Source organism: Aulonocara stuartgranti (assembly GCF_965226115.1).
Source record: "Aulonocara stuartgranti genome assembly, chromosome: 6".
NCBI classification, from domain to species: domain Eukaryota; kingdom Metazoa; phylum Chordata; class Actinopteri; order Cichliformes; family Cichlidae; genus Aulonocara; species Aulonocara stuartgranti.
Genome location: NC_138944.1, coordinates 12,334,386 through 12,356,359, shown reverse-complemented (window position 1 = coordinate 12,356,359; position 21,974 = coordinate 12,334,386). Strand labels below are relative to the sequence as shown.

Sequence of the window (21,974 nt, the reverse complement as noted above, 5' to 3'; positions counted from 1 at the left end):
ATTTTTCATAGATTCCATCAAACAAATGAGCAATGAATAATTTGTTGATGACTGATAGGCCAATGTGCAAAGAAACTTTGAACTTCAGAAACTTGAGAAAGTGTGGTGCACTTTTAATACATTACAAGAAAGTCTTAACTCCAAAATAAAGAAATGAGGGGTACCTCAAATCTTTGCACCCCTCATTTCTTTGCAGTCAAATGTTTTGATGTTACATTGTCCTTCTTTTGTCAGCATCAAAGCATATTTAAAGTAAGAAAAGAAAACCCTGGCTTCACATCACTCACACTATTTTGACTCCTCACGCCTGGTTAATTCATCCCAGCTGTACACTAGTTGTAAACTAGGTAGCAAAGGACACTTCAACTCAGTTTGCCTCTGGATTAACCCACCTCAATTTATTTTCCTCCATTTTGTTTAGTTTTTTGTTTTTTTCTTTTTAATTCCATTTTCTGTATATTTTTGAAACACAGGATTCACATGTATTTTTGCTCATGAAGAAACCTTTTTAGTTTAGACAAATATTCCAAGGGTGTATTTGCATATAATTATGTCTCTTCACTGACATGCATCCATGCCGCCTCTAAAATTCACTTCGCGTTCTTTGGGAATCCTCAGTATGATAGGTTTAATTGTACTTCTCGAAATTAAACTGAAAAGCACTGAGCACAAGCTGTGTGTTCTCTCACCAGGTGTGATCATCATGATTTGTGATGAGAAGAAAAAGAAGAAAAACCCTCATGCAGCCAGAAATATTTTTCAAGAGACTGAATAAAATTTGTAAATTAATTTGCCTCTATAAAATTGCCTCTATGTGTAGTAAAAAACCAAATCTCTACTTAAAATGACAATAACAATTACATTCATTTAGGATTTAAATACCATTTTCCAACCCATGAAAATCCAGCCCCTTTACAGAGTCTTATTGCTGTGTGTACACACACACACACACACACACACACACACACACACACACACACACACGGAGGGACAGCTGACACTCTGCAGATGGTGTCCAGCCTCACAAAGCAGCATACATATGCAAGTTATAACTCAGCCAAATCCTCTACACTGAGACCTGGCAGAACGCTGAAGGTCTACAGCCAACTGACTAACATTTACAGGGAAATCACCCACCTGCACTCAAAATCCAGCCACAGATGGTGAAACGGAGTTTCTGTTCAGGGAAAGCAGAAAAGAATGCGACCACTAATTTTGTCAGCAGCCTTGTGTTTGTTTATAGACATAGGCAAAAGACGGTCGGAGCTGACAGAGGACCGCAGAGACTGTTTTCTTCTCAGGGCCACCAGAGCCTTTGAATTGTTTGCTGTCAAGGTGTTTCAAGTGATATAATGGAGGCAAGGAACAGGGTGAAGCTACAAAAAATCTGCTCATTTTCAGGTACACTCTATAGATGACTGCTTCCACTGAAGGCTAAGCTCAATTTCTAAAAGAGAATTGTGGAAGAATAGCACTTACCATGAAAGTAGTTTGAATTGCAATAAAACTTTGCAACAATCAGGTACCACGATAAGTGGATTCTGGCATGCACCAGTCAGTTTTATTTCATCGTTGCCAAACTGGTTTCGAGTTAGAAAAAAACACTGCCTAACACATACTGGCTGCAAAGGTTACAAGTGTAGTGGCAGACTGATAGCCATACCCTGAGCTTTGGTTGTTTTGGTGATATTTACACAGAATTACATAAACCTTTAAATTAAAATTTTATTTAATATTTTCTTTTCTAAGCTAAGGCTTTACTGAGCTCAGATAAGCATTAAATTGATATGAATTTTAAATTTGGCAACAGATATTATGTGTTCATCTCTTCAGGCCCATCTGCTTTTGCTGAAGCCAAAATTAAAAAAGAATGGCCACAAATATATATGTAAGTTACAGGGAAAGTTATATAAAGTTTCTTAGCAAACTGCCAGGACACCTTCAGAAAAGGTCCCATACCCAGGGGTGTATTCACTGCAACCCTATATCATTCCCTGTGTAAGTGTTGATGAACTTAAAGGGTTGACCAGACAGAAATAATTTCCAACTTTCCAGTTTTTATTAGCATAACAAGCTAACTGTCATCTCTAAGGTCCCACTCGTATTCAGTATCCTCCAGCCAAAACGTGTAATATCTAACAATGTTACGGTGGAAGAGGTCTGATAATGTTCTCACCTCTCGAAGAAATCTTTCTTTAGGCTCACAAAACCTTCGACATTCAACCCTCCATTGCTCCACCCCTGCAAAGTGTCTGAATTTAAAAGGCTGTACAAAGTAATTTAAGTTTCCACATCTTGTGAGATGCAAACCTTAACCAGATCCTGTCCCAGTGTACAGAGATTGCTATTTTATAACTTTTCATGCGAACAAAAAGGCAGAACACCATGTTATTTTAAATTAGTAACTTAGTTACATTACTAGTTACTTCCATCAAAAGTAACTCAGTTACTTCAAGTTACTCGTTACTTTCAAAGTAACTAGTTACTAGGGAAAGTAACTTTGGTTTTACTCAGAATTCTCTTGTTAACGTGTTGCTTCCATAACTGGATACCCAGCAAGATTGCCAGTCTTCTAGCTTGCTTACTTGCCACAAGTGCACTGTGCCACCTACCAACAGATAGGAAAAAATAATGTGCATATTTCCACGAGAGAAATCCCACGCCTGGACCGTCATTGACTGCTGCCATGATTCTAGCCTACGTCACAGCTTTTGATTGTACTCAGAACTCGGAAATTCTGCCTTCTGAATAGGGCTGAACGATTATGGAAAATAATCTAATTGCGATTTTTTGCCCCAATATTGCGATTGCGATGCGATATGCGATTATTTTTTAAGGTCTTTGTCTTCTGTATTATTAAACAAAGACAAGCAATACATCATATAGTATGGCCAATACTATATTACATTAATTTTAAACTGTTCTTTCCTGGAAGACAGACCTCTGTTATGATGACATGAGGTGATGCATGAATTGATGACTGACATTTTTATTTAACTTCTTCAATCACAACAGTATATTTGAACATACACAATAGTTTATTTTTAGCTTACAAACATCTGAGCATAAAGTGCTGACAAGGAACCCTGGTGTAAACATTAAAATGAAAGTCAGTACAATGTGCAGATTGCAGAAATATACATAAAAAAAATCAGTGGCTTTACCACACTCAGTTTTTCGACATCTGTGAACTACTAGACAGTCATTCAATTAAAAAATAATATTAAATAAATAAAACTAATAAATAAAAAATACACACATCTTACTGATCTCTGCAGTCAGTAACATTACACATAAAGTGCAAACATAATAGCAATTGTATAAACACACACACAAACACGCCTTTAAAATTTAAAGGCGTGAAATTGGACGGTCTAGTTCTGATTAGCGTCACCGCTGTCTCGGTGGAGTTTAATAAACTCGACCGTCTGCTTCTTGCTATCTAAAATATAACCAGACACTGGCGTAAATTCTCGACTGTCTCATACTTCTGTTTAATAAGTTTTCTGTTTGACGTTTAGTCAGCTGTGTGAAAACCAAGGAGGAACCCACCCGGGGGATTAATAAAGTTTTATTTTATCTAATCTAATAACTTTAATCTCAGCCAAACCGATTTACTCACGAACAAACAAAACACTGAAAAAAGCCCAACAATAACATTTTTAGGTTGTCTAAGTGACTTATATATTACGTTTAACCCGAGCAGCGAAACTCCGCGGTGATCTGAAAATGATGTGCCGGGAGTTGTGCCGTTCTCGGCCGCATCAGTAACCCTCGAGCTCCCGGCTAGCTGTCGAGCTGGTGGGTAGCAGACGCCTCTGAAAACGTCGAAGCACTTTTGCAAATATGGGATATCTTGATAAACCGAGCAGATATTTGATGTTTACACAACTACTTTCTCGCCTGAAAATATGTTAAAAGTTTATTTTGTGACCCAGAAAGATTAGTATGAGTAATTTTAAAACTTAGTAGCGGCCGCCATTGCTGGAAACTGGAGTTTGGCTGGGCCGCGCTATGAATTCTGGGATATGGTAGTAATTTGGACAGCCTTCGGCGCGTCGCTGTGACGTAATCGGTCTACAAATGCGGCCTCAGGAGGATGCAGCCCATGAATTTGGACATGTCCAGAGTATAATCGCAGCCTTTGCGGTTAGAAAATTGCACTTGATCATGTCGCGATATTATCGCAAATGCGATATATCGTTCAGCCCTACTTCTGAATAGGAAGATGTAGGTAACACCAGACTGCAGATGAGCTGCATACAGGGCTGGACTGGGACAGAAAATCGGCCCGGGCGTTTTGACTAGAGACCGGCCCACCATTATAGGAAAAATCATAAAGCCTTTGAATGAAAACAAACGCTGTTGTGACAGTGATGTACACTGTCTTGATGGTATATATGTATCAATCTATCAATCGTTTGTTGTAAGACTCAGATAATTATTTTTTAAAAGCTAGACATTTTAAATGAGAATAAGAAAGAAAAGTATTCTTTGTGCCCCCTTTCCCTGTTAATGCCCTACCTGGCCCCCTGGCAAAACTTTGCTAGATCCACCCACAGTTAGCAGCTGTCAGCTACATAAAAAAGGATCCTGGTGTTATTTGTCTCTCAGAAACAGTTCATAACTTCCCTTCAACTCACCTAAAAGGTAAACCTGTTTCTCCATCACAGCTCTGATGATCCAGTAAGGACATCTCCTGGTTTCATCTTCATGTTTCCCTCTCACCAGCTATACAAACCGACATCATGACCAGCAGCTTTACAGCTGTGGCTCCAGCAAACATCAGCTGATACTAGAAAGTAATATTAAATAAATTCTAACAACAGCTGATCAAACTTAAATGTGCTGCTGTTGTTTAGCGCGACATCCGCTGGTTTCTTCTGGCACGAAGTGAGAGATAAACAAACAAGAGAGAAAAGCCAATCAGCTGATCATTGATCAGTTTCATGATTGAAGTAGAAACAGGAGGGAGAGGGGGAGAGAATGAGAGAAGAAGAGGCAGCTGTGCAGCAAAGACACAGAATAACTCCAGCTTTGTGTCTTTTTCATTCTAGCTGAAGCACGGGACAAACTGTTCCTTTTCACCTCAATACGAAACACGTAATATTTTCTCTGAATACGAGACGATTCCGTTTGTTAGGGGACGGTTGGACACTCTAATAATTAACCTTATGAACAAAATAAAGTTCACTATCAGTAACATCATAGCACCCACCCAGCTGTATAGAAACTCCGTCATGCTAGCTAGTACGCAGTACGAGTTATTGTAACTGACTGTAAAAAGTCAGCATAACGAAAATAAACTCCACCTAAACTTGGTTTATATCTGACCCAGATAGACTGCAGGTTATAACTTCTTACCTGAAGTTCAGTTCACCTGACGCTCGGACCGGCGGCCGCCTCGGGCTCTCCTCCTGCCTCCCCTTTCCCTCATCCACCTGCTGGCCTCCACCACTTGCTAATGTTTCTGAATCTGTGGAAGCTCCGTGATAGCCACCACACGAAGTAACGAATAACAAGCCTATCTAAATCCCAGTATTGATTAACGCGTTCCTGATTTTGGCATAATAACTAGTTACCGTGCTCAATACCACAATAACAACGTAGTTACTGTAACGCGTTACTTAATAATAGTCCCAACACTGATGACTTTAGACAGAAAACACTGTCAGCATACTGCGTCACTTCAGTGTAGCTCTTCATAGTTGTTATAAATGCATTTGCCTTCAGTTGTCACATGTCCTACAAATGCGTTTTCCGGCATGCTCTAATGCCACACTGAAACCAGAATGTCTTTTTGTCTTAAAACAGTACAACTTTTTGAACTCCTGCCCCCATATTCATCCCCAGGCCCGTCACAGCATCTTTAGACATTTAAAGATTTATGTATAGTGTTAGGCTCTGACAGCAGGATTTTCAGTCAGTAGACCGTCAAACTAAACTCCTTAAAGTGTATATGTCTATATGGCTGTCCTTGAAGCCCGTACATCAGGGGTTTGTTACGCTTAATCGGTGGAAGCGTCTTCAAGGGCAAAACACAGAAACTGAAAATCTGCAGTCCTTGAAAAGTTTGATTGGTGTTGAGAAATGAACCATGGTTGGTCTATTTCTTTCTCTGGAAAGCTGGTTAGTCTAAGGCTGTGTAATCAACACGCTCACTATGGTTTTATGCTTCTTTGCCTGGCATTTAAATGAAAAACAGTGATTGATTTTACCCTTTACAGCTGGTTCATGATTTCTCACATTGCTCTTGTGTTATAGAGGCAAGAGCAATATACAGAGGCTTGCATTTCATTAAAGCTTAATGAACTTTATTTAATTGTAATCAGTCATCTAGAAAAGAGAACATATTGGGCCTTTGAAGGAATGTAAATATTAATGACTAGTTAAATGATGAGGTTGTTGCTAGGTGTTTATTCAGGCCCCAAACTGCCGCACCGACCTACATAACATCCATTTAAACTTCTCCCACACAGTGAAATCATCGGTTAAGTGTGTTTGAAATTTTTGCAGAGAACTTCAGTGATATGTTTGTTTTTCTCTACTCCTACCTGGAAATGGGATCAGACAGAGCTATCAGTCAACACTTGAAGCAAATAACAATATATGTTATTTTAATATATTTAAATAATATAGATACAAATAATATTTGTTTTAAATGTACAATAAATTCTCAACCTAAAAATGACTGTCCTTATCTGACGTGCTATTCAAGACACTGGAACACACAAACCCCAAGAGGATCAAAGAACCCTTTCCTGTCCCTCGACAACCTCTGATTTCAAGAGATGGTAACCAAGCAACCAACAGCACCATGATTATCATTCATGTGGTAAACCACTTATTTTTTACAGAAAAACTATTTTCCTTACTGTCCCGCCCTGCCCAGTTTCCAAACATAAATGCTTAGGGTGAACAGTAGGGGCTGGGAGTATCAGTGCAGAGAAAGCAGGATGGTAAATACAATTTTCTGTATCTTCCTTTTTTTCTATTTGAGCATTGATTTTTTTTTCCTCTATAAAATAAACTGGGAGATGGATTCAGATTTAACAGCAAACAGGACTATACTGCATTCATATTGTACTGTAATATTTTGTGACACTGAATCTTTATAATATGTATTGATCCATTATTTATCCATGACACTTTACCCTCTTCTAATTTTTACTTGTGTCATTAGCAGAAATTATATGAGGCTTTTTATTCCAAGAATAATGCCTGTTTACCAAACCGTGCTGAGAGTAAATGGCTCATATTCTCTTAAAATGTTTTATATTCTATCCAACAGACTTCACAGTCATTGAAATGCGTTCACTGATTACTCTTCTTATATCTAGCTCACAGAAAAATCTGTTTCATTATTGTGGTGATTTTGCCTAATTACATCTATTTCAATATAACTTACACATTTTGCATTATTGCCTAACATTTCCCAGAGCAGACTGTAGATACCAAATTGATTTCTTTTCAGGGATCTGTTTTCATTTCATTTAGCTTGTGTAACTCCCTCCAAGTTGAAAAACGAACACAAGGCGTTCTTGATTTACTGGCATTTATTGCACACGGGCGCCACCAACGATGCCACCAGAGATGCCGTAACGATGCCGTGAGAACTGTACAACAACATAAAATAATCAATTTCCACCGTACATTGTTCTCATAGAGAATAAACAATAAGGTACATCATTAAACAACACAAATGCTTACAATTTACCTTCACAAAATGCTAACATATACACGTGGTTACCATAAACTCACTCGCTCTATCACAAACAAACATCTTATTTTCTATCACAACATATACAAATTGCATACCTCATTGGCCGCATTAACTTGCAGGGGTTAAATGAAACGCTTCTTGTAGTGTCACTCTTTCCCATAGTCGAACACTCCGTTGCATGCGTCTACATGTTTCTACCACCACCAGAGAGAGACGAAAAGCATGCTGCGCTCTACCGAGTGTGGCGTGTAACTGAAAATATTGTCACCCCAAACAACAGACTAAACATTGGTTCCACCCCGGAAACATTCTGTAACCCTTGTAAATGTATTTCCAGCCAACAACATACATTACATCACACACATATATTAACAATAAAGTATTTCACTTATTCATTGTAACTTGAACCATAAAATTGTCTCAAATTGCATAACTGCTGCTGACGGCAGCCACACTCCCACCAAATCATTAATGATTTTTCAACTGAACCTCGTTGTAAAGGCAAGTGTATACAGTCCCTTAGTCACATAGATCACAGAGACAAGAATTCTGAACTATTCAGCTTCAAGTAGGGTAACTGTTTTGTGGATGTAAATCTGCATGCTCCAGCCGACCTCCCACTCTCAACACACCCTTTTCATCCAAGAAAGGATTCAGTTTGTGCAACCTATTTGCACGATCTCTTGTTGTTGTCTGCTTCGATTTCAGATCTTTGATTTCTTCAGAAAACAGTTCGTTTTGAACAGTAGCTATGATGAAAAGCTCTGCCTCTTTCCTCTCCTCAAGACTGGTGATTTCGTTTGTTCTGTACGTCAGACCTTTCAGCTCTTTGACGTATCGCTTGAGTCGTGCAATTGCTTTAACTAGCCTTGTCCAGTTTGAGAATCTTGAGAAATGATTGAGCAACGAATCTTCTGTGGTCAGTGTCTTATGGACAAAAGTCTTACGAAGTTCTGGATCTTCAGCTCCCAACTCTCCCACCTTAATGTCATCAGCAGGAAGTTTATCCTGCCAGAGAAAATCTGGACCGGTGAACCAGCTGGAAGTAATTAGTCCCTTTGCTGTCAGACCCCGTGATGCATGGTCAGCGGGATTGTTCTCAGAAGTCACATATCTCCATTGGTCTGGATCGGAACCTTCTTGGATACGCTGAATGCGATTTGCCACAAATATGTGAAACCTTCTAGCCTCGTTGTTGATGTATCCAAGAACAACCTTCGAATCTGTCCAAAAGAATTCTTTGGCTTGAACTTCCAACTCCCTTTTAAGCAGGTCACTCGTTCGCACGGCAATAACTGCTGCTGATAGCTCAAGCCTGGGTACTGTGGTGACCTTTGTAGGAGTCACCCTGGCTTTGCCAATAACTAGAGAGCAGTGGACTTGGTTTGAAACACTGATTGCTCTCAAGTAAGAACATTCACCGTACCCTTTAACACTCGCATCTGAGAAATGATGCAGTTCATATCTTTCGACCTTCTCAAAACCTTCTGGGAGATAACAGCGCTGAATTTTGATGTCAGCCAGGTTCCTTAAATCCAATAGCCAAGACTCCCACCGTGGTTTGAGCTCTTCTGACCGTGGTTCATCCCATCCAACCTTGTCTTGACACATCTGTTGGAGTATTTGCTTTCCAACCAGAACAAATGGTGCCACAAAGCCGAGAGGGTCATAGATGGATGCCACAGTTGATAAGACTCCTCTTCTAGAAAGTGGGCGTTCATCCACAATCACTCTGAAATGGAACTGGTCTGCAACAATGCACCATTTGATTCCCAGAGCTCTCTCAATTTGGGACTCACCAAGAACCAAGTTGCGGTTTCGTACTGAATCTGCACGTTCACTCTCTGGAATGGATGCAAGTACCTCATGATCGTTAGAAATGAATTTGTGAATTCGCAGTTTGCCAGCACTGCAGAGTTGCCTTGCTTCCTTTACTAACTTAATGGCTTCATCCTTGGTTGCGACACTTGTGAGCCCATCGTCCACGTAAAAGTTTCGTTCAATGAACTGAATGGTCGTTTCACTGTAGTGACCATGTCCTTGGGCAGCAACATGTTTCAACCCAAAGTTTGCACAACCAGGGGAAGAGGCAGCTCCAAATAGATGCACTCGCATGCGATAGACTGATGGTTGAGCCTGGAAGTTTCCATCGTCCCACCAGAGAAATCTCAAGTAGTCCTGGTCCTCTGCTTTGACGTGAAACTGATGGAACATACGCTCGATATCGCACATTATGGCAACTTGTCCCTTGCGAAAGCGACAGAGAACACCTATCAGGCTGTTCGTTAATTCTGGTCCGGTAAGAAGGTGATCATTTAGTGACACGCCTTCAAATCTTGCTGAGCAGTCGAATACAACCCGTATTTTTCCTGGCTTGTGTGGGTGATACACCCCGTGATGAGGAATGTACCACACAGGACTGTTGTTAATTTCTCCTCTTGGGACCTTTTCTGCATCCCCATTTGTTATGATTTCACTCATAAAGGTCGTGTAGTCCCTTTGATATTGTTTGTTCTTTTCAAATCTTCCTTTCAAACATCGAAGCCTATGGACTGCACACGTCTTATTGTCTGGGAGATTTGGTCGATCTTTCTTGAAGGGGAGCGGCATTTCACAGTGACCATCCGCCTTGATTTTGATTCCTTCTTCCATGATGGTTAGGAAACGCAAGTCTTCCTGAGATAGATTAGCATCCTCTACTCTTCTCTCACTGAAGTCAGACTCAAGCATCCTCAGCACATCTGGCAGTGAAATGAACTCCTTGACTTGGGTTCGACATATATATTTCACTTCGTTTGTGAGCTTCTTAGATGTCTGGAGGTGAGGTTTCACTGACTTCATGACAATCTTGTGACTGCTTCCTATAGCATCACCATAGTCGACACATGGGCTAACACAACCGACTATGCTCCATCCAAGATCTGTCCTTTGAGCAAATGGCTCATTGTCTTTACCTGGGACGACCTCTCGGGGCAGCAAAGCCTGTGGACAGTTGTATCCTATGAGAAGCCCTACATCGCACTCAATCAATGGAGCGATCTCCTCTGCAAGATGCTCTAGGTGTGTCCAAGCTCTTGCCGTTCTTGGTGTAGGAATGTGACTTAGATTGGCAGGGATGAACTCTCTTGAATAGGTTACAGGGAGAGAAATCTTCTTTGATGAATAGAAACCTCTCACCTGCAGTCCAACTAACCTTTGACTCGGGATGATTGTATTTCTGGATGAAAGTGTGGAGAGTTTTAACTGCACAGCCTCCCCTTTCATTTCCAGAGCTTCTGCCTTATCTTGCATAATGAATGTGGTATCGCTTTGGTTGTCAAGTAGTGCATATACAAGAATTTCATTCTCTGGGTTACTTGATGTAGATAGCCAAACTGGGACAACCGTAGAGGAGTACATGCTGTCCATACCTTGCACTACTCTGTTTGACGTGGCTTCATTTGATGGTTCAGGAGTATGTTTGCTCTCTGTTCCTTCCGTTGACTTAGCATATTTCGAGTTTTTTACACTCTCCCCATGCTCATCACTGCCTTTCTCTCTTCTGGTTGCTCTTTCACGGTCTTCATGTAAACATGTTGGGTGTTTTTCCTTACATGTCTCACAAAGACTCCTTCTTTTGCAGGTCCTTGAGAGATGTCCTGGTTGTAAACATCCAAAGCACAACTTCCTTGTCTGAACAAACTTAACGCGTTCCTCAACTGGTCTTTCCCTGAACTTCCAGCATGTCTGTATGCCATGATTGCATCTTTCACAAAAAGTGCATTTCTTACGTTCTGCATTCTCTTCAGAGTTGCTCGCAAGCACCTTTGCACCAATGTTTCGTGCCTTTGTTATCTTTACCTTTTCACCATCATTAAACTTCAGGGCATGAAGAGAAGTCACTGGGTTGCAAGCTATTTTTGCTTCCTTTGTGATGAATTCCACGAACTGACTGAAAGTAGGAAACACATTACAAGTTTCTTCTATCTCAATCACCTTCCTATTCCAACTGGCCACCAGCCAATCTGGCAGTTTTGTTAGAAGTTTTTGATTTTCATCACAGTCGTTCAATACTTCCAGACCCTTAATCTGGGACATTGCAGCCTGGCAGCCTCTAAGGAAGTCTGAAAAATCCCTCAGCTCAACACTGTCTTTGGGTCCGATTTTGGGCCATGCGGCAAGCTTATCCTTGAAAGCTTTAGCTATCACAAATGAACTTCCAAACCTTTCTTCCAGGATGTCCCATGCTGAGTTGTAAGCTGTATCCGTTCCTAATAGGAAGTAGCTTTCAATGGCCTTTTTTGCAGGTCCGCCAACATATTTACGAAGGTAATAGACTCTTTCCCCTACTGGAATGTTTTTCCTGCCTATCAGGGTTTGAAATGACATCTTACAATCGCTATACCTTAGTGGATCACCCATGAAGATAGATGGTTCAGGTGTTGGGAGACGGCTTACATTAATAGACTCTGCTATTGCTTCAGCGAGGACTGTGATACTATCTGCTTGGTGTATCACGGGATGCTCACGTGGACTCCTTACAACTCCTGGAGATCTATGTTGTTGAGCTGCGTGGTTATGAAGTAACTCTGTTATTTCCTCATCCGAGCTTATGTCTTGTTCATAAACTTGGAGTCGTGCCTTCGCCGCACTTAGCTCCTTAACAGTCTGTAAGCGCTCTATTTGTCTGCGTTTCTCTTCCAGTGCTTTCTTTCTTGCCACATTTTCTTCCTCTTGTAATGCAATCTTCTTTCGATTTTCTTCTTCAAGACTTTCAAGTTCTTGTTGCTCACATTCTATCTCTTGCAGGACCTTTAGTGCAGCTTGTGTAGCAGCTAGCTCTGCTACGGCCTCTTGTCTCTTAATGGAGGAAAGGCTTGACTTTTGTGACTTTATGCTGGAACTGCTTGCAGAGCTTAGACTTCTTTGAGAGCCCTTACTTGTGCCTTGAGAAGCTGAAGATGAAAACACTGAACTAGACTCAGGCCAGACTAAATCCTCTATCTGAACGTCTTCGTTATCTTTATTCTGAAGGTAAGTGGTTTCATTGTCCAAGATTATTTTGGATACCGCGTCACAGGTGTCTGCCCTACGACGGATCTCACTGTCTGGGGAAGCACATTTGCGCAAATCTTCATATGCGTGTTTCACATCTGCTGATGCACAACTTAACTTACACATCAAATCCTTCACAACCTCAACAGAGGGGGCTCCCTTTATCATTTTCTTAGCTTGCTTGGCGTTTGCTTTCCATTTATCATAAGTTGTAGTGAAACGATGCTGAAGTTTTTTTGACTTATCATCATGCAGTTGCTGAGCCTTTTCAGTAAGCTTTCGAGGTCTTTGACTTCTTCGTGGCTCTTCTTCACATGACTGCTGTACATTTGTGGCACTACTATCCTCAAGTAAGTCGCCGTTCTTAGTTTCATATTCAGTTGTTTGATCCATTCTGCGATGTTTACTTATTACTTGGCACAAAATAAATTCTAGCTATACCTTTAACAGACATGCGGTTTAACAACAGACCAGCTCAATTGCCTGAAATATTAATAGCTACAAGCTTAACCTTGTCTTTAGGTGAACTTGTCCAAAACATCAAGAATGGATAATACCTTCAAGATTTTACAACACCTTAAACCTTAATAAAATATCTGAATGAATACCATCTTGAGTCGTATAAATATGGTGAACTTTGTTCCTAAACCAACAACACATACGACGCAGCACTTAATTCTACAACACTTCTAGCATCCAAATAACACGAATAGGTAAAATGACTTCACCTATAAAAAATCTTATTAGACAGAACCATGAACTTAGAAAGGAGATATGCAGAGCACAGATTACTTTCAGTTCTTACAGTGTTCCGTTAAACAGTCGTCAAAGTTGACCCACTTCTTAACATTTAACTTGTTTTAAATGCATCACTTAAAGGATCGTCCATGTAAACTTCAACTGTTTGCTGCTTAGGTTAACTGGCGTATGCATAGTCTTATCTGTCTGATGCTAGCGTGCGATGAATTTCTTCTTGCCCAGTGGATGAGGACACCGCTACTCGTCTCCTCGCCTCATGCCGAGCAGACTGAGTTCTCACTGTAACTCCCTCCAAGTTGAAAAACGAACACAAGGCGTTCTTGATTTACTGGCATTTATTGCACACGGGCGCCACCAACGATGCCACCAGAGATGCCGTAACGATGCCGTGAGAACTGTACAACAACATAAAATAATCAATTTCCACCGTACATTGTTCTCATAGAGAATAAACAATAAGGTACATCATTAAACAACACAAATGCTTACAATTTACCTTCACAAAATGCTAACATATACACGTGGTTACCATAAACTCGCTCGCTCTATCACAAACAAACATCTTATTTTCTATCACAACATATACAAATTGCATACCTCATTGGCCGCATTAACTTGCAGGGGTTAAATGAAACGCTTCTTGTAGTGTCACTCTTTCCCATAGTCGAACACTCCGTTGCATGCGTCTACATGTTTCTACCACCACCAGAGAGAGACGAAAAGCATGCTGCGCTCTACCGAGTGTGGCGTGTAACTGAAAATATTGTCACCCCAAACAACAGACTAAACATTGGTTCCACCCCGGAAACATTCTGTAACCCTTGTAAATGTATTTCCAGCCAACAACATACATTACATCACACACATATATTAACAATAAAGTATTTCACTTATTCATTGTAACTTGAACCATAAAATTGTCTCAAATTGCATAACTGCTGCTGACGGCAGCCACAGCTTGATATGCAGTGAAAATCGCTGTGCTTGAAACTTGCAGGAGATTACCTTAATTACTACTCCAATGTACGGCAAATGCACAACAGTCACAACTCCAGACCATGTGCAAACCTCTGCAAGTTCTTGCAGAGGTTTTTAATCTTGCTCGAGACAAAAACTCCATTAGATTATAAATCATTGGTCAGCTAGAGGAAATACTAATTATATTTAAGTAATTTATACTGTAAATATGTAAATATGCTACACTTTAGGGGTACATGCTCTATTACACAGTGGCTTAACCTTGGCTTTTCATATTTTTTTTATTATGCATTATGTTCATGCATCATGGATGGTTCAATATTGTGGACTGCATAAACTTACTTTGGTAATACTTAAAATAACTTACGGTAAAATTATTTTGTACATTTGTGCAATTTTGTAAATATATATACCATAACATAACATTTTAATATTGCATCATCTATATTTATTACCACTGTGACAGTTTTGCAGCTACTTGCACTTTAGATCCTGACTACACCCACACATAAGCTACATAAGCTACAAGTGCTACAAAGCACTGTTTTACTTTATTTATTATTTTCTATGCTCAGGCTTAAATTTATTCTTCTTTATTTTAGTTGGTTGTTATTTAGTTGTGTGAAGGGAACCTGCAAAGTAAGGATTTCATTGCTCTGTGTAACCACTTGTGTTTTGCGGTGTACATGACAATAAGCTTGATTTACCAGCTTGTGGTCGTGTTTCTCTGGGAGCCTTTCATTTGCTGTTAAGATCCACATTTATGAAGACTCATGCTTCATACACAATGATTAGTGTCACCTACTGAGTGTCCCAAATAATCTCAAATATGACCCTTTAATTTGATTTTCCTTTTTAAGTGAAAAGAAGCTGTTTCAATGGATGATGCAAGGTAAAATTCCTTGTATTAATAGCTGAGTTTATTTCCCGATTTAAAGGGTTAGACAATTGTAATTATCTTTATGTGACTTTTAAAAGACATGGCATTAAATTAGAAATCTGTGACCATCTCTACACAAAGAATCAGTTGGACAGCAGATAATTTTATATACTTGTGAGTCATTATTCTATAACAGATTAAAAGCCTGGCGGGGAGTAGGCTATCTATAGAAATGATATCCAATTATGTGTACTTTTTTTTTCATTCTTTGTATAAAGACTGAAATTACTAAAGATAGTAACAACAGAAATGTGATACTCAATTAACTCTCTCTGCACTCTCTCCACATGACAGTATGCTTTTCACAATCCTTTCACTGTTGCCTTTTACCTCCTCAAGTATATTGAGATGAAAAACAATATACTTGAGGAGGCTCTAAGATGATTGTTCCTTAAACATTTACAAATCAGTATGTCAGTTTCACGTCTAAATATGTCATAAATATCTTTTAGTTTTTCTTTTTTCAGTGGTATTTTTTCACCCTTTCAATTAAATATTTATTCTCACAATAAATCTTTACTATACACCTCAGGTCAAGCTGTTAATTTCGAAATTATTCACTGCCTTCTCAGAGAATATGAGTCCAAGTATAAATTAGAGATGGACCGATCCGATATTACGTATCGGTATCGGTCCGATACTGACCTAAATTACTGGATCGGATATCGGAGAAAAATAAAAAATGTAATCCGATCCATTAAATATCACGAAAGCACCTCACAAAACTTGCAACACGCCGTAACTCACCTCAGAACGTTAGCACGTTGGAGCAGTATGCATCACGTGATAGAGCGGCTGTGGCATGCGGGACCTGTGGTGGTCTGGATAGCATTTGGAGCTTCGCTAGCAACCCGGCATTTCATCTCCGACAAAGTTATCCCGAGAGAAGTAAAGCAAGTGTGTAAGTCCATCTCTGAATGTTTGTAAAGCATTCCTGCCTTAAGCTTAACAAACGACTGCCTCTTCTTGCTGCTACTTCAATCATGAAACTGCTTAACGATCAGCTGATCGGCTTTTCTGTCGCGAGTCCGTGTCTCTAGTTTGCTTTTGGCCCACTTTGCACCAGAAAGAGGAAACCAGCGGCTGAACAACAGCAGCACGTTTAAGCTTGATCAGCTATTGTTAGAATGTATTTAATATTACTTTCTACACCAGGATCTTTTTCTACGTAGCTGACGCTGGTAACTGTGCAGGGGCGGATCTAGCAAAGTTTAGCCAGGGGGGCCGATAGGGCATGAACAGGGAAAAGGGGGCACAAAGACATACTTTTCTTTCTTATTCTCATTTAAAATGTCTAGCTTTTAATAAATAATTATCTGACACCCAAAGTTTTAATTTGATGTAAAATGAATAGAAGTCAATTACTGTATATAGTAACTATTAAGTCTAATATATATACCCTAGTAAGCTATAGTACTTTTTCCTTTGGGAAGGTACCATCTGTGCAGTCTGCAATTTTGTTGAAGAAAGATGTTGAATCTATTTAATATTTCTTGAAAAATAATTGATTTCTGTGCATTTTTTTTTCACACTGCATCAAATTAAGGTTGATTACGTCGATTAAGCATCATGAGGTGGAGCGTGAGGGGTGGTTCCCTATTTTTTATTTATTTATTTTTATTGTTGCTGGGAGTTGGAACTCTATTAGTTAGGTTGCTTAATATATATGCTAAGTACTCTTTAAAATACCAGAATAGGGAGGATGGTGTAGGTTTAAGTTTATTAGATTGATCAGTATTGCTGAACTATGAAATATATTTTTTTGCATACAGGTATAACAGAATAGCTTTAGTGTAGTTGTTGTTTTAAACTTGAGTATGAACTTATACAAAATGCAGCAAGATATTTAAAAAACAGTTTTGTTGATTAAAAAACACTATATCGGATTCATATCGGTATCGGCAGATATCCAAATTTATGATATCGGTATCGGTATCGGACATAAAAAAGTGGTATCGTGCCATCTCTAGTATAAATGAATAGTCATCACTGTGTTAGTTAATTCATACAACCAAAACAAAACACCAACAGTCTACTGCCTGAAAATTGGGCCCTTAGCATCATCACAGATATTTGGACTAGCAGTGTCACCTCATGTCCCATCAGTTTAACTGGGCAGTGAAACAAAGAGAATTTTGCTCTGCTGAGCCATTTTATTTGGAAAGCAGTCGGGTGGGATTGTTCACTAGCCAAGCAATGCAAGTGATGATATGCTTCAGATGATTGCCGGCACGAAAAGTTCTGTTCACACTGCCTTCCAAGACAACACCAAAAAAAGGATCATGAGTGATGCAGGACTTCCTGGCCAGCAGTGTGTCACCCACACCCTCCAACTGGCTGCTAAAATGGTCTTTTGGCTCTGAGAAATGCCTGCGAAATAAATGGTATGGCAAATCCCCGACTTTTGCAGCCACTGCTACACTCGAAGGAATCAAACAGTCTGATACAATGATTCGAAAAGCGAATTAAAATAATTTCTCAGTCTATAGTTATTTGATCTGAAAAATAAAAAATGAAAAACTTCAAATCATAAAAACAAATTCCTCGTCATCTACCATACTTTTCCTTTTAACTTAAATTTCCAATTCCATCTCAAAGTAGTTTTTAAGCTGTTTTAGTTATTTTATGTTAATGTTATTTCTGTTTTAGCTTAAGCTTTACACCAAACTTTTAGAAACAGACTTTAAACTATTGCTATTTGTAAATTTGACACCAGCTGTCTGAACACTTAAAGGGAATTTGTTACAATCTTCCTACATTGGAAATTAGATGTTTTGATTGAAGAATTAATTTACCTTGATGTCACAGAATAAGCAGGTAATTAGCAATTATCATCTTGTTGAAATGTTTGTTGCTGTAGATGTCTAACTGTTAACTCATATTCTGGAATAGATTATTGTTTGAAATATGCCATTTCAACCAAAAACCAAACGTTACCTATCACAGATTCAGTTTGTGTTTTAGAACATAACAGAGAAGAAGAGAACTCTGTACTTATTGGTATAGGCAGCTGCCTGTGAGCAGGTTTCAAGGAACTGGCTTATCTACAAAATTTACAAAATAAATAGCCACATTTATCAGCTTACTCGCAACAGTTTGGCCTCTATAGCCAAATCACTCCTTAACAACAACTGCAATAAAGTTGGACTTTGATGCCAACATATATGGCTGCAGCTGTGGATTGTCTGCAAGAATTCACCTTGTCCTTATAACCATGCTTGTATGCCTTTTGGAGCAATTTCAGTCGTCAAATGTATTTATTTATTTAATCTGAATTTATATGTAACCACCAAATGTAATATTACCGAGAGACTAAACTGCTGAAAGGCTGCAAAAAGAAAAAAAAACCAGAAAAAAAGACAACAGGGTCTGACAAAAACATACATGGGACAAAAATACCGGACATTAAAACAAACAGAGACAGTGAACAGGCACCATGAAATAAATCAGCTGCTTTAGAGACGCTCTAAAATCAAAACAACCAGTGGGAAATTAAGGTATTATTTCCTCTTTAATGAGCATAAACCAATATGGCCAGTGACCAATTTTCCACCATGCCAAGTTAAAGCCAGCCAGTACAATAAACAAGAAGGAATTATTTAATATCTCTTATTTTGTGCTGGCAAAAAGGGAACATTGTTGTTTCCTGTCACCATCACCCTCCTACATGGGGCTAATTGGGCCGTAAAGTTGACTCAAGTAAGCTCAAATAGAATTAGCCTGTTCTGCCTCATTTGGCAGAGGCATAATCCTACCTTTGCCATGTTGCCGGCAAGCCATTCTGTGGGCTAAAGTTCCCTGGTTAAACAGCTGTGTGTAAACACTGAAGAGGCAGAATCACAGCCACCTCCTCGTTCAGTAACATTTGGATGATCGGTGCACAGCAGGCCAAGCTGCCTCGGTAACCAAACCAAAAGAAACATGCATGCTTTCTCGATTTTTTAACAATTGATGACTCATTTTATTTCTGAATATGTGTATTATAAAACAGACCTTAGGACTGCAATTTGCCATTGATCTACTCTGGTCTCTTATCTGTGAGTTTTCTTTTAAGTTATTAAGCATTTTTAATTGAATTACTGGACTGCACTCAAAGTAAAAGGCATAATAAATGAAAACAATCACAGAAAACACAAACTACTTCCTAGTTATTCTCAACATTCAGCTGATGCTACAAAGCAGAGTAAAAATTAGGTGCTTTTTTAAATCAAATGGGATGCATCTTAAAAATGTGTATAAAACCTCAAAAACAATGCTGACTATGTTACAAAAGCACTCCTGTCAGTGCACTGTGAGGTTACAGTATTGGATTCATATTACTGATGCTTGGGAAAGCAGCCGTTTGTTGTTACAGCTCATTAAGGCGAAGGTAATCATAGTTTCTTTATGTACTGTGGTGAAGTTTAATGTGTTATATCATACTATAAGCTTATATCACTATCTATATTTAGTCGGGACAGACATAGCAATCAGTGCTTGACCAGTGATATCCAAAAACAGACATCAGTTAAAACATACCAAAGTGAAAACCATCTATTTCATTCATCCCAACAAAGGATGTCTTTATTGCACACTTGCATCCATCATTTAAACTACTGCCATCTCATTGGCACAGTTAACCAGTGTTTCTGGAAACTCACTCGACTACGAGCCACTGCCCATGTGCATGGGCGTGTCCATGTTTGGTTAACAATGACCAATGAACCTGTGCTCCTTGATGCAAGACTAACAGGTCATAGTGCACATATAGAAAGCTATATCGAAGTTTAGTACATAAAGTTTAGTAAATTTTAAAAAGTACATTGCCATGAAATAAATTTGGATATAATAGTTTTTAACTCAGCAAAGAAAGAGAGCAGAAAAAGAGATGCTTGGCTTGCAGTCCTACTGAATTCAGACAACTGCTTCTCTAAGGACAATACTAAATCCTGGCTGTACTCTTCTTTCCTGTGACTCATTTTAAAAATGTATTTTTGTTGATCTACTGTGCTGTGGAGCCTTTATTTGTGACATTGGTGATTTTAACAACTGCGTCTCATTTTCTACTACCAAATCATTTATTTTTATCTCTTCTGCACTAAAGGGCTATTTGAAAAATAAAGAGATACTAAGACAGAAAGTACTGTATATTCCCAGTCTAAAGACTGAGGTCATAGACCCTAGTAAGATCCCGCATTACTACATATCTTTTGTGAATGCATACCGAGAGCACAATATGAGCTAATGGATCAGAGTCTAAAGAGAGGTAATCTGAGCTGCATATGGCCACACTGTAGCATCATGTGCTCATATACAGTATGTCCTGGTTCACAGTGTATGACCTCCTACTGAACTCTCACACCTACTGACAATAGACCATGTAGTGCTTATATATCTATGGGCAGATGGTCTAATAACAAATCTTAGACTTGTTATAAAATCTGTCATAAAAACAAGAACACACAAATATTTTAGAACTGTGAATTTTAAATACTTGGATAGCAGCGATGATTATATTTAAATAGCATCTGTGGCATAGACATTATATGTGGTGGTGATCTAATAAATGTAAATGGTGGACATAGCAACCATGATCCGCTGGTTTCCCTTTGTGATGCTACAAGCTAACTGTTTTGGCCATAATCATGTAGCTTTATGAAACCAATGAGCAAGGTGTGGATCTGACTGAGAAGCTAAGGGCCATTAGCCAGTCCTGTTCCAAACCCTGCTTTATCGTGTGCTTTGACTCTTATGGGGGCCATAATTTACAAAAAAGAACATCATGTTGTATTAACTAAGATCTGAAACCAGTGACTAAGATCATAAACTCATCAGAAAATGTTCACAGAGGTCAAAAATCAAGCAAGCTGGGAACTTTTTTCCATAGACTTTATGCAGCGACTTCTTTTTGATACCTGAGGAGGCGCCCCCTTGTGGCAACTAGAGAGAATGCAGCTACAAGTAGCTATAGGCCTTGTGTTTGGGGCTGTAGGACTAATATTAAAACTTTGTGATGGAAATGGCATGTAACAGGTTGGTTTCTCTCTGAATCATCTCCTGGTGACATTGAGTGGGAGTGGGTTTTACTGTGTGGTGGACTATTTGTACTACTACCTGGAACATGCAGAGGAAGAAGAAGAGAAGAGGTGAGAGAGAGGGAGGGAGGGCCAAGGAGGAGTAGGCAGCCCAAAGCTAGTAAATAACACTGGCTCATGTAATAAGCTACCGGCTCAGCGCTGACATCCTAAATTTGCTATTGATTTGTCCATACCAGCCTGGGCTGAACAGCTGAATCTAGAGATTCAACAAAGGGAACAATGATAAAGTATTTTGATTAGCTCTGCTATAAAAACTATTATCTCATTCACTTCATCTGCTGCTTTAATATGCCAAGACAAAACTTATAGAGTAATACATGTTTGAATGAGGTGTTTACACACCATGTTTTGGAAATCATTTACAATATATTCCTAATCATTTGATCACATGAACACACATACTTAGTTTATCCAGGGCACCAAACATTGCAGCAGGAAAACACACAATGAGAAGCATGAGAGT

At 39.2% G+C, this 21,974-nt stretch overlaps 1 protein-coding gene across 2 annotated transcripts; it reads right to left on the bottom strand.

Moving 5' to 3' along the window:
- Nucleotides 1-7,504: 7,504 nt before the first annotated feature.
- On the bottom strand, nt 7,505-14,466 carry LOC309708328 (uncharacterized protein). 2 transcript variants are annotated; one of them, XR_014277231.1, is made up of 3 exons: nt 14,114-14,466; nt 7,819-13,911; nt 7,505-7,616 (listed from the first exon to the last, which is right to left on the bottom strand). XR_014277231.1 is itself a non-coding variant. In XM_082536274.1 (2 exons), exon 2 carries the CDS (start codon nt 13,148-13,150, stop codon nt 8,288-8,290), a length of 4,863 nt encoding a protein of 1,620 aa, XP_082392400.1. In that variant the 5' UTR covers nt 13,151-13,911; nt 14,114-14,466; the 3' UTR covers nt 7,505-8,287. The 2 variants fall into 2 exon arrangements, 1 of the variants encoding a protein (XP_082392400.1); XM_082536274.1 differs by having other exon boundaries at nt 7,505-13,911.
- Nucleotides 14,467-21,974: the final 7,508 nt, after the last annotated feature.

Coding starts and splice junctions, on each gene's coding strand:
- LOC309708328 (XM_082536274.1), bottom strand. CDS start 13,150: ATGGATCAAACAACTGAATATGAAACTAAGAACGGCGACTTACTTGAG.